General features: G+C 39.6%; 1 protein-coding gene across 2 annotated transcripts in view; it reads left to right on the top strand.

Annotated features, from left to right (window-relative positions):
• brd4 (bromodomain containing 4) overlaps window positions 1-12,695 on the top strand; it is a 52,392-nt gene that overhangs the window by 12,086 nt on the left and 27,611 nt on the right. The window contains exon 1 of one of the 2 annotated variants that reach the window (XM_079605900.1): window positions 8,756-9,410. The exons of the other annotated variant lie outside the window; for it this stretch is intronic. Coding sequence (XP_079462026.1) covers window positions 9,310-9,410 — 101 coding nt within the window. The 5' untranslated portion in view covers window positions 8,756-9,309. Of the gene's footprint in view, window positions 1-8,755; window positions 9,411-12,695 lie in introns of those variants that run through there. 2 annotated transcript variants of the gene reach the window in all.

Raw genomic sequence — 12,695 nt, forward strand, 5'->3', positions numbered from 1 at the left:
ATGCCACAACACATTTTTTTATTAAAACAGTAATATAAAGGGAAATGCACAAGCAATAATGTAAAATACAACTACATAAATTATTGTATTATATTTTACGTTGTTATTATATTTTGTGCATGCATTTATTTGGCTGTCATCACATCAAGACATAAGATCTAATGTGTTTGTGACTGCTACTGAATCAACATTCAAGTAATTTCTGCTGAAAGGTGAAGATCCAACTCCATGTTCTGCAATATCCCCCTTTATATCAAACATATTTTATTGGACTGTGTCCTGCTTTTGAAGGAAGACTACGTTTTTTAGTAAGCTGACTTGAGTAAGATTTTACCAGAAAGTTTTTGATTTTAAAACACATGGTAAGGTCAAAGTGTCTGAATCATTTTTGGTCCCAATTTTTATAAATTTGACTGGAAGTCAAAAAATTTTTTGGGTATAATATAGGTTACTTATTGGGTATAATAAAGTTTACTTTATTTAGCTATCCTCACTTACATAAATTAACTATAGTGTCCTGCACCCACTAGTTAAAAAAATATAAGAAATTATATCTGGCGTTTAAATAATTTATATATATTATTATTATTATAATCATTTATTTTTGGTATTTATGCAACTCTTGTATGAGTCGTAGCTGTTGACGTACCAAACTACGGGAAGGTCTACATCGCCACTGTATTTTTAGAACAATAAATTTTCTTATATAATATCAAGGAACTTTTCCCAAAGCTTTCGTGTTTCTGGCTGTGTCTCGCTCCTGCCCCGCTGCGCATCTTTCTGAGGAATCCCAACTTTAGAAACAAGCAGCAGAAGTTTATTTTTAACCGTGTCCCTGATCTTTTCAGACTGATCTTAATCATTTGTGTTGCGCATTTCAGCGCGGATCTTTTTTGATGGGTCTTCTTACAAGTAGTTTAAAAATAGTCTATTTTAGAAGTTTAAAACTGTACTTTAAATGACAGTGAATTTGCAGGTTGGAGAAAGGTTTAAATCTTTAGGATCAGAGAGAGGGTGCAAAATGTTTGTAAAAATCTGGAGGAAAAAACCCATTGGCTAACGTAAGTGGGGAAAAAAAGGAATAATAATTAATTTAAAAGCTACAGCGCGTCAGGACCAGCACTTAAAGAACAATCTTTAAAACATCAAAATGTGTGCTCGTCAGACTCTTAATTTAGGACAGTAGAAAATAAATGTCCACGTCAGTTTCTCAGTGTATAATATGGATCATTGGTGTGTTTGTTTAATGCACAGCAGCTCTTCAGTTCTGAACTGTTTCCATCTTTGCTAAAGATCCTTTGATCCCCCTCTTGTTTGGGAGGCTTTAGTCTGTTTTGTTTATGTATCCTCAGTTAAGTGAAGTGCACTTTTAAATTGAATGGCAAATACAAACGGTGTAGTTCCCAGTACAATATAGTAGTCATGCTTGAACGGATGCTCGTTCTGTTATTATCTTAGGCTGATGATCTCTAGGTTAATGCCCAGTGAAAGTGCACTGAAAAACAGTGTAAACTATTGCATCTGTTGTGTGAACGTTGATGTGTTGGGAGCTTATGCTCTGGATGTGTGTCATAAAACATACACTACCTTTCAAAAGTTTGAGGTCAGTAAGATTTAAAAAAAAAGATGTAATGCAGTAGTCAACATTTGAAGTGGATCAAAACCTTTCATCAAAGTTTTACATGAATTTTGAACAATACCCGTTCTTGTCTTAGGACAACTTTGATTAACTTTTTTGATCCACTTCAAATGTTGACTAAATGTTGTCTGCTATATATATAGTTTGGAGGATATAGGGGGAGGATAGATATTCTAATATGATAGAATACATTGGTTGGTATTTGATATCCGTTCGAATTTGAATTTTCTCAAAAGTGACAGCCCTAATGATCATGTGACACTGAAGACTGGAGTAATGATGCTGAAAGTTCAGCTTTGCATCACAGGAATAAATTACATTCAAAATAAAATAAAACACAAAACCCTTGTTTTATATTGTAATACCCCAACCCAAACTTTTGACTGGTAATGTATTTCAAACCACAAATAAAATCTTACAATAGTGCCGTCAGAAATGGTTTAAGATAAATTCATGCTAAAACTGTCTTTTTCAGGCTGCTAAAGTTCAGTGCTTTAGTGTAAACAAAAAAGGAAATTGGCCATTTACAGTAAGGCGGGACTTTTATCTTGAGCATTATGATTTATCTTCATAAATTTACAAAACTGTGTGCCATGAGTGTTTGCTTGGTATCTGTGTCAAAATAGTTGACTTGTTTCTGCTTGTGCCCTTTTGAAGAAGATCTGTGTCCTCCAGAGGACATGTGTGCCGCGGTGTACGAGTTGCGACGGGTGTGTGCGGCGCAGCGGCTGTTTGACAGGAGACAGAGAAGGGTCAAGGTGTCTGTTGGCGCTCTTGTGTGCCAGTGTAAGGCTACTGTGTCAGCGCAGGGCACACCGCCGCTAACGACAGATGTCTCTTGTGTGCCACAGGAGGCTTACGTTAGGAGCAGATGGGGAAGAGAGGAGAGCTCTTTTTGAGTGTTTCACTCAACGGGCCACATGAAAGCCTTTCATTGTCTTGTTTTTTGGGTATCCTGTACTTCCCTCTTTTCTTCATGAGCTCACTCTCAACTGCTTTACCGTTTATACTCCTCCCTGATGCAGACACACACACATGCAGGCAGAGCAGATTACTTGTCCTTGTTCTCTCCAGCCAGGTCCCTGTTGGCTCGGGCTTCTCAAACGTTCAGATGATTAATGGCCTCAGAAATCTGAAGGCGCTCTCTGCCGCCGCCACAGTCTTCTCATCCATTCCTCCCATCCCCCTTGTTCTCCTCACTCCCCTACCCTCCCCAATCCCGTCCATGTTTGAATGCGCACACACACACACACACACAGAGAGAGAAACGGCCACCAAATGCTGGTGAGGGTCGTCCAGCCTCTCAGAGTTGTGCTTTGTCACTCGGGCAGCTGCTGTATTGTCTCAGGCGGTGTTGGGGAAGGCACGTGCTCTGGGTGGAGGGATTGCCGCTGGTTGGCCAGGCTCTGGCTGCAGAGGGTTTCCTGACAGAATGTGAAATTGGAGGACGTCTCTTCTTCCTCAACCCCCCCATACACAGCCTAAAGACATGGAAAATGTACAGATTTCCCATACTCACACACACACCCCCACACACTTAAAGGAGTGGTTGAGTCATGGGATGGGGCAATAAAAGTGAGTGCAGATGGTCGGTCTGGATAGGTTTACCTGGAATGTGAGCAATTAAGGTCAAAGGTTAGGGTTCCTGTCCCCTCTGGTGGGTCAAGAAGCCGTGTGTGTGTGCGTGCTCGCGCAGGTTTTGCTATACTTGATGGCCACATGTCCTCCCTATTTGAGAGAGATACCTTGATAATCAGTTTGTGAAGACGTTTTGTGTCTTCACTAGTTAAAAATGTTCAGAAATCAGCCAAATCTTATTTATGTACAGGTTTTTGTGACAGTTAACTTTTAGGGGTTGGTTAGATAATTTAAATCGAGATCTCTTCTCCCACGATTCTGAATAGACAACTACAAAACAATGTAATTTGACAATGTTAATTGCTGTGGTCTATTTAAGAAAATATTAAATTAGGTTTGATGAATGATTCAATGACACATTCATAGAGACTTTTCTTGTTTCATTGCTGGATAAATCAGCAATTTTTGAACAAATCTTTTTGAATGAATGATTCAATGAAAAAAAAAAAATGTAGACACTTGTCGCCACCTACTGATGTAATGTAATTTAATACAAACTTTAAAGTATCAAGTTACTTCCAAAAAAGTGATTTTCTCTATTTTGGACACTACATTTGGCATTAGTGTTTAAATCTAAACGGTAAGTTTTTATCCCAGTACTTCTGTGATAATTTGAATGATTGTTAAACAGAAATAATTCACACCTATGACAACTCTCTCTGGGTTAACGGCAACACAGATCTTAATGTTCGCTGTAATCGTACTTGTCAAATGTTTAATAGACAGCCAAATTGTTGTCGTTTAGGAATAAGATTGCGTGGGTGTTCGAATCAAGATCGCAATCTTTTAACAATTCATCGTGCAGCTCTTAAATATTCAGCATGTTTCAGAGTTAAGAGCGACACTGTTCATTTACACGTGAGCAGCTGATTATCCACCAATGTTTGCAGCGTCTGAGAGCGGCTTGGTTCACTTAAACGCGGTCTCTGCATCTGTTCTGAGTTTAGGTCAATTTAACGTCCCCAATTTGGGAACGCAACATGCGCCAACCATCTTCCCATACTTTGTAATAAGTAACAAATTAACAACCAGCTGCTGTTAATTTTATTAGTTTTCTGTCAAAATCAAAGTTTGATGGTTTAACATTTAAAAACTGAAGAAATTAAGACAACAATAAATATATTAGTTTTAAAATTTTACAGTTATAAGTTAAAATAAAATATTATTTGGAATCCTTTAATAGATTTGTGAACAATTTGCATGCATAAATGTTCATAGAAGTCCAATTTGTTTTATTAGTTCAAATGTTAGTAAAAAAAAATTCTGAAGGTAAATATTGCTCTTATGTATTCTCGCGACATGTAATGAAAGTCATTTAAAAATGCATTTATATTTACTTAAAGCATTTTCAATCATCTTGGGTACAAGGTTTGAAATATTGGAATTTTCCTCTGATGGACTCAAATAAGCCTAAAAATATTAAAAATGTATGTTTTGATCAGAAAAGGCGTATAAATATTGACAAATGTCGACAAATTATCAGCTGCTGACTTGAGAGTATTCAGCTTCGACAGTCACTGGAGTGTCTCTTGTTAATTTTTTTTCCCTCTGTGACCTTCTACCAGTTACAGGAGCTCACAAACCTCCACTCTTCCGTTCCACTGTTCTCTCTCTCTCTCTCTCTCTCTCTCTACCAGTATTTCCCCTCCACCGTGTGCTGACTGTCAGCGTGTGTGACTGTGACCACTGTGTAACTGGGTGGTCCTGAACTGAAAGTGATAGAAAGTGAGGTAAAGGTGGCAGAGAGGGAGGGGGGTGGAAGGAAATTAGCCTGAGTCATGATGATGATGATGAGGTGTGTGTGGACAGATGGTGGTGGGATGATGCCATCAGGGGAGGAGACAGTTGATGTAGTCTGTATGTCTTTAGGGGAATGAGAGGTTGTCCCCAAACATTGTGTAGTTCTGTGCCTCAAGGAATATTTCACGCAAAAATTTAAATGGTCATTTACTCACGCTCCTGTCATTCCGAACTCCTAACTTTCCATTCAGTGGACTAAAAATTCTTAAAATTCCAAGTCAACTTGTTTATTTGAATTAATAAATGTAAACTTGTGATGTTTTCTTGATATATCTCAAAGTATGTGGGTTTGAGACATGGGTTTATTGAAAAAGGTATTTTGCTCTAGTTAACATTAATACAAGGTTATGAAATAAAGCTGCAACTGCAGGCTTGAAGTTTTGTTCTAACTTTTAATAGAAATCAGCAGCAAAAACTCCTTTTTACATATGGAAATGGAAATATGAACAATGTCAAACACCACAACCATACTCATTAACTATAAAATTAATACAACAATCAATTAAAACAATACAAAATAAGCTCAAAGTACTCAAAAGTCTAAGGCAAAGAGAAGGCCAAACTGGTAAGAAACTGCAGATTACAGGTCTGAAGCATTTTTGAAAACCTCTCCCTCCAACAAAATAGCAAAGTTTGTGACATTAGGCAGTGTGCTCGGGACGTCATTATCTTCAGTTACAATAAGAATCCACATTTTCATTCCTGTCTGTCTGTCATCAAGTGTCCTAAAGAAACAAAGAGTAAATCAATATCACCATTACATTTGATTAACCCATCAAATTTTTTTTTTTTAAAGGAATAGATTGATCTGTTTTGTTTTCATTTGATGCATGAGACAAACATTATTTGTAACATGCCTCCCATCCAATAAATTGCCATAAGCTTTGTTACTTTTTGATTTGAAACGAGCTGATTTGAAATTCTGTCACTTATCATGAATTTCAAACAATAAATCTAGTTCTGGCGCTCTTTAATGTGGCACGACACACACATCAACTGATCATCTCTTCCTCTTTACTACTAGTTATAGCACATTCATGTTTATATACAGTACAAATTACTGAAATGTATTATCATGTAATCATGTTTCAACCATGTAAAGACGTTTAGAAAACAGCCTCAGAACAACTTCCCATTTGAAAGACCTGAAGATTTTCAATAGCAACCTGTTTAAGAATGCCATCATACATTTGTTTTTATTTACTCGGTTTTTATGATTTCATTTTATAATCATTAGTCACTTATGTAGTTGACATTTGATTTTTCATTTATTCATTTTATTATTAATAAAAATTGTTTTATATATTTTATTTTACTTTCTTTACTCCTCTCCATTGTCTCCACTTGTCTCCATTTCAAGGTTTTTAACGTCACAGGACGATGTCTTGAAGCAGTAATTTTCCATTGTTTCTCACTGCTTCTGCTCTTCCCTGGCTCTCTCTGTCAAACTCTTAGGCTGATAGAAGACTTATATCTTCTGGCAGGGATTCGGCGCCCCTTGGTCGAATCATCTAATATATTTAATATATCTGACATGGAGATCCATCCGATCTAACATTTTGGCAGGATCTAACACATTTTTACTAAATCCATTTTGAATTGATAACCAAAAATAAATAAATAATTTTGCTGTCATGAAGATCTGCATCCCTTTTAGTCACTCATGGTTATGTGGCAAGATGTTTTCAAGGCTTTCAGCAGAAGAATTAATAAATCATACTCGGACATGTTTTAAGCAGTGAAGATAAATCTTCATGGCGAAACAAGGGAAGACATTTTAGGGCTGTCTGCTTTCTGAGATTCACAGTATTTAAGACAAGAGTGGAAAGAAAATACATGATAAATGGATTTAAAATGTAGTGGTATTTTTGTATTGTGTAGTGATGTGGTATTCGATGTTCTCCCTAAAAACAGTGAATATGCTGCCTTCTGCTTCCTGCAAATAACAATGCCAAAGGGCTTTGATAAATCTATATTTTAAAGGCAACATTGGCTCATGATTAACAGTTTACCTGCTGATAAAGCATAAGAAGATCTTAAGTCTATTGTCCACAAATATTTTCAAGCTTTTTAGGGGCTTTCGCACTGGTAAGTTCTAGGAACTTGGTTATAGGAACTAGCCACTAGAATAGTTCCCCGAGAACTAATTCCCCCAATGCTGCAGACAACATGTAAATGCCGTTATCGTTGTTTTTCATGTTCGTGGAGTAAATGTTTACACCGTTTAAGAATGTTAGCTGCCGGTGTTTGACATGCGCGTGGCAAATCAATGTGCATTTATGTCACTGGTAGTTCCTATAATGCTGGACTAGACCCTAATCTGAAGTAGGAGCTAATTTAGGTCCCCCAAAAGGAGTCCCTAGAACTAAAATCGTTCCTAGTTGCTGCGGTGCGAACACACCAAAAAGCGAAAAGTTACTTTTAAAAGCGTATTAGTAAATGTTGAAATTTATTTGACATGAGATTAATAAATGCTGTGGAAGTATTGTTCATTCTTTGTTTGGGATGAAACCTTGTTGTAAAGTGTTATCTAAGCTTTGTGTGATAAATAGACCAGAATTAAATAGCAACTTTCTGAAAATCTTCTCAAACGTCGTCATTTACTCTTGCGCATGTTCAACCATCAAGGTTTGACTTCAGTGAGATCAACAGTGTTTAGTTCTCATTGGTCTCTCTTGTTTGAATATGCAAACGAGTTGCAAGGAATTACAAATGACAAACGAGAGTTGTGAAAAAAAGGAAATATTTTTTTTTTAATATTGACTTCTGTCTTTTACTCTCACAAATCTACTGCATTGCTTCAGGCGACTTCTAATATAGCGCATGAGTCATATGAATGAATTATGATGCTTTTTACTATGTTCCACGGAGGACATAGTCATTCAGACATGAGGACAAACACACGAGCAACAGCGATGACACCGTTTTCATTTTGGGTGAAACTAAACCTTTAAAAAGCCACCATGGCTGAAACCGCTCGGCTCTAGACTCAAAGATCACAGTTTTCACACCAAACTTGAGGCGTCTGTATCAAAGTTTGTGAATCATGCACCAGTACGGCAAAGTGACAACGTTACTACCTCAGAGAACACATGAAAAAAAATCATCCCCTCAGTTTGACACTACCAAAATCAACATCCTCTCGCATTAAGTGTTGAGTGGTGTCCAAGGAGTATTTTCATGTGTTTTAAGGAGGTGTATCCCTGTGTTGTCCTCCTAATACATCCTCCCGTGGGTCCACTCACTCACCGTTTCCATCTACTCCTTGTAAACCCTCCCATCTGAGCTTCAGCGTCTCTCGCATCCATGTAGTTTGGCACGGAGGACAGTTTCTGTGTGTCGGTTGGGTAGCCCCAGTGTGGCTTGTTTTTTGTGCCGGTGCAGTCTAGACATGTGTGAATGTGTGCGGCGTGTGGAGAGGCAGCAGATAAGACGGCCCTCGGTGTAGTGGGGGGAGGCACGCAGGAGATCGGTCTGAAAAGAATGAGTGGGGGAGGGTGAAATGGAGGGAGGAAGGGGGTAGGGAGCTAAAGGTGTGTGTGTGTGTTGAGGAGAGAGAAAGAGGCAGGCAGGAAGAGAGAGGGAGGGTGGAGAGTGCTCAAGCTATTGATGGTGAAAGAAGGGAGGGGTTAGAGAATGAGCAAGCGCCGGAGAGTGCCGAGGGAGGGGTGTGTGGGTAGAGCCTCTTCTCAATGAGGAAGCGCCAGAGCCATTTTCACTGTTGAGTAAGAGCACGCTGTTCTCGGCGAACGAGTGAGAGAAAGAAAGTGCGCATTCCGGGTTTTACTTCGCTCGTTCTCGCTCTCCCCCGCTTTCTGGCGCCCCGCTGGAGGTGGTTTGTGTGAGAGGCCTCGGGTGGACACACAATGGGGCGAAGTGCCTGTGGCAACTGGGCCGTTGTGCTGCTGACGGGGGGAGGGTGTCGAGAGCCGACCGGCGCACAGAGCTAACAGATCCAGCCGGCCTCAGGCCTCTGCGCCTCTCACACACACACACACTCGTCCGCCCGCGAGACTGCGATCAGAGGCTTCTCAGGAACCGCGAAACCTTTCTCTCGGGACTATGGTGGACTAACTATGGATTAACATGTATTTGGCGCAGTGGATTTTGGGACACATACGTCAGAACTGGACATTTGAGAGCGAGAGGTTACTGTGTTTTGGGATCGAGTGACAAACTTTTCTTGCCTTTAGTTCCCTTTCTGTTTTGCTTTTGCTTTTGATTCCATATAAATGGATTACAAAATGCATTCCAAGTCCAATGATTTGCTGGATTTTCAGACGCTGGATGCCCTTTTGGAAAAAATTGCACATTGCTCTGTCCCTGTTAAAAGGTAAAACTGATCAGCTTTCTGTGAATTTGCTTTTCTGAACATTACTCAACTTAATCACCAGTGTTGTTTGCTTGTGCAGAATCTCTTTTTGTTGCTTTCTAGCTTGTAGTTACTCCTGATGAAGTTAATACCCGTAGACTTTCAGATTTTGTGGTAGTCTTTTGGTTTGTATCGCTCGTTTTTGGATTATTTTATAGTCATCACTGTCGGGTTAGCAATATTTTTTAATATTGTCCTTCACTGGGAGTTTTCCCCAGAATGGCCTCAAAATAGTGTTTTAAAGGGTAGCATTGTTGGTAAGAAAGCTAAAAGCCCCGAACAGGCAGCCTCCCGGAGGGACGGAGGGGGTGTGTGTGTAAGCAGGGGGAGGGGGTGGGTTTTTCAGAGGAAGAAGGGGGTGGTGTATTTGTTGTGGCAGAAGGAGAGGGTTCAGCCGGTTATGATTTAGCAACTTTAGTGAGTGTTCATCTAAGACTCACTGCAAATAAGCATATTTAAACGATTATGACATTATTTGGCTCACTGCAGATATCTCAGATCTTTTTTTAGACACCGAAACACATCTGGGAGAAGAAAAAGTTTGTAGATGTTTCCTAATGCTGAAAATATCTGTTTTTAGTTGGCAACATTCAAATGCTTCACAAGGCCTGCATTTAATATAGGGACACTTTTCTCTTAGGAAGTTTGTCCTTGTTTTTTTTTTATCTATTTCTGTGCTGGTCTTAGAATGGACTGATTAAGTTCCTATCGTCCTTTAGTAAAGCAACTGAACTTGCTTTATATTCCTTAAATGGGTGATCTAGCTCGCTTTTGCTGTACTAATGTTGCATTTTAGTAAATGAAAGCGACTAAACACTCCCCTGAAACTGTACCTACTGAATATTCAGACTATTCTTCTACTAAACCTCTTAGCATAACAAACGGCCTTGAGACTCGTGAAAGTGTCACATGCGAGGTGGACATTCCCACCCTGAAGTTTGAGTCGTGAGAGGCATGTGGAACAGTTGCATTGGGAAAAAGTTCTCCAGTCACATTGCACACATGCCTACCGTGTGCTGCGCTGCCAGTGCGCTCCTGGCTCCGTTCTCCAATAGACATTTGTTAGACCCTGTTCGGAGTCGTTTTAGGTCACTGATCAAAGCGCTAGAACAAACACAACATTGCACAGCAAATGTTCAAGCAAGGGGAAAAAAACACCTCCGTTTTGTTTGTCAGAGGTGCCCATGGAGTCACTGCTGATGTTTGTACAGATTAGTTCCCTCAACGTCGTGAACAGTTTGTAACACACAAACACAACAAGTTAGACTGTTTTAATTCTTTCTGCTGGCAGTTCAGGCCGCTATGAAGCCTGAGATGTAGGGAAGAACAGCTCCCAGGAGTGCTGGCGAGACAAAAGTGTGAAAGAAGAGAGGGGAGATTGATGAGGGAGGTGGGACTATTGGCCCGAGCAACTGACTCGGTACAGTTTCATTTATTATTTATGCAAATGCTTTCAAGCAAACAAACCTGCTGTACCTAAACCTCCACTGGGAGCCTGGAGCTTTCTGTCCTGAGAAACTCCCAGTAAGCCTTAATGAGTAATTGTTTACTTTCGTTAGGGATGCAGTCATTTTGTTTGCCGTCAGTTTTTACACCCTCCCTTTGATGCGTCACGCTTGGGCTTGGCCTGCCTGTAGAACCAGATTTCCTGGTGAGTGCGCTCAGGTTCACAGTAACCAGAGCCACTTCCTCCCTCACACACATTCCATAGTGGTATGTAATGATCTGTGTCCAGTTCAGAGGTCAACTTTTTATTCCACGGGGTGTTTGGGGCAGAAAGTTTAATGGCCCAGGACAGACACTTCTGCAGTTATAAGGTGTGTTTGACTTGAAGCGGCGCTGCACAGACCGATCTGTGTATGACATCGAAGTACCGCGAGTGCGATCCGAAAGCATATGAAGCCGTCTTGTCATCGGTCTGTGCGAGCAACGCTTCAAGTCAAACACAACTTGTCACTCTTTGGTGGTCTTGGGAGTTTGGTCGGCAAGGTTCATAAAGTTCACGTTCTTATTAGTACTGCAACCAACCTGGTTTCTGTGCCGTTCTTAAATCCGTAAAGCACAGTGGCACCTGTTGCACTTGTATAATATCATTGAAGTTTGGCAGAAACATAAGCTGTATTCAATTACACTTAGTTAATGATGTTGAGCAGAGCCTATGAGCAATGAAGAATTTCACAGTGTGCACTTTCAAATTGACACTTTACAAATTGCTGCTAAGGTATCAAAGGTAAAGACATTGTAAGGTTATATTTGCACATTTATTAATTTTTATTATTTGTTGTGGATTTTAACCAAGTCTGTGCTGGAAACATTTTTACAAAAGTTTCATATGATCAGATTCAGGCTTTTGAAAATGGTGAACTTAACAGACCAGGCACTTTGGTAGTAGATGGCTATAACATTTACTATTTTGAATGGCAGTTTCAAAAGCCATTGAACACAAAGTTTGCATTAACATAAACAAGTTAAATTAATGCAATGACTCTTGACGCTTCACACTTCTCATTTAGAATAGCAATTAAGGGGTCAAGGCTAATGGAATAAAGTTCAATAAAATCAAATGACACTATCAGACAAAATGTAAGAACAACTGAAGCCACAAAAATGCAGAAATCACTCTCGGTGGCCTTCTGAACGTGTCAAGTTGAAATTTTCGCCATGGAAATTTTATCTTAAAGGAACCGTATGTAAAATTGTGGCCAAAACTGGTACTGCAATCACTTTCAAATTACTGTAGAGCAGTGTATCCCCTCCCCCCCTGACTCGAGGTTGCCAGATAGGCATTAGACGTTAGACTTTTTTTTTTTATCCGACTAGAGTTAGGGTAGGTTAGAGCAGACTAGAGGAGAGCTGGCAACCCGGATGCCGAAACACTATTGACGTTGTGATTGGTAGATAGGTGGAGGGTGGCGCATCAGGCCAAAACACAACATGACAACATCAGTTGAGGGCTGCAACTTCACTTTTAAATGACAATATCCTGGCCGGACTACTGTTGTCAGTGATATAAGTATTTGAAATTAACATGATTTCTTAATGTCTACTGACATATCAGGGCCAATGTATGATTAATTGAAATACATTTCTTACATACGGTTCCTTTAAATGTATTTCATCATAAAGAGTAAGAAAATGTGCAATTATAGCTCAAGCTGTGAGGTTACACTCATACACAACTGGATAAAGGTTGTGTGGAAACCCTTAAGAAGATGGTTTAGGCTTGTTTTATGGAGATGGCTATCC

The sequence above is a fragment of the Phoxinus phoxinus genome (genome assembly GCF_949152265.1).
Source record: "Phoxinus phoxinus genome assembly, chromosome: 1".
Lineage (NCBI taxonomy): Eukaryota > Metazoa > Chordata > Actinopteri > Cypriniformes > Leuciscidae > Phoxinus > Phoxinus phoxinus.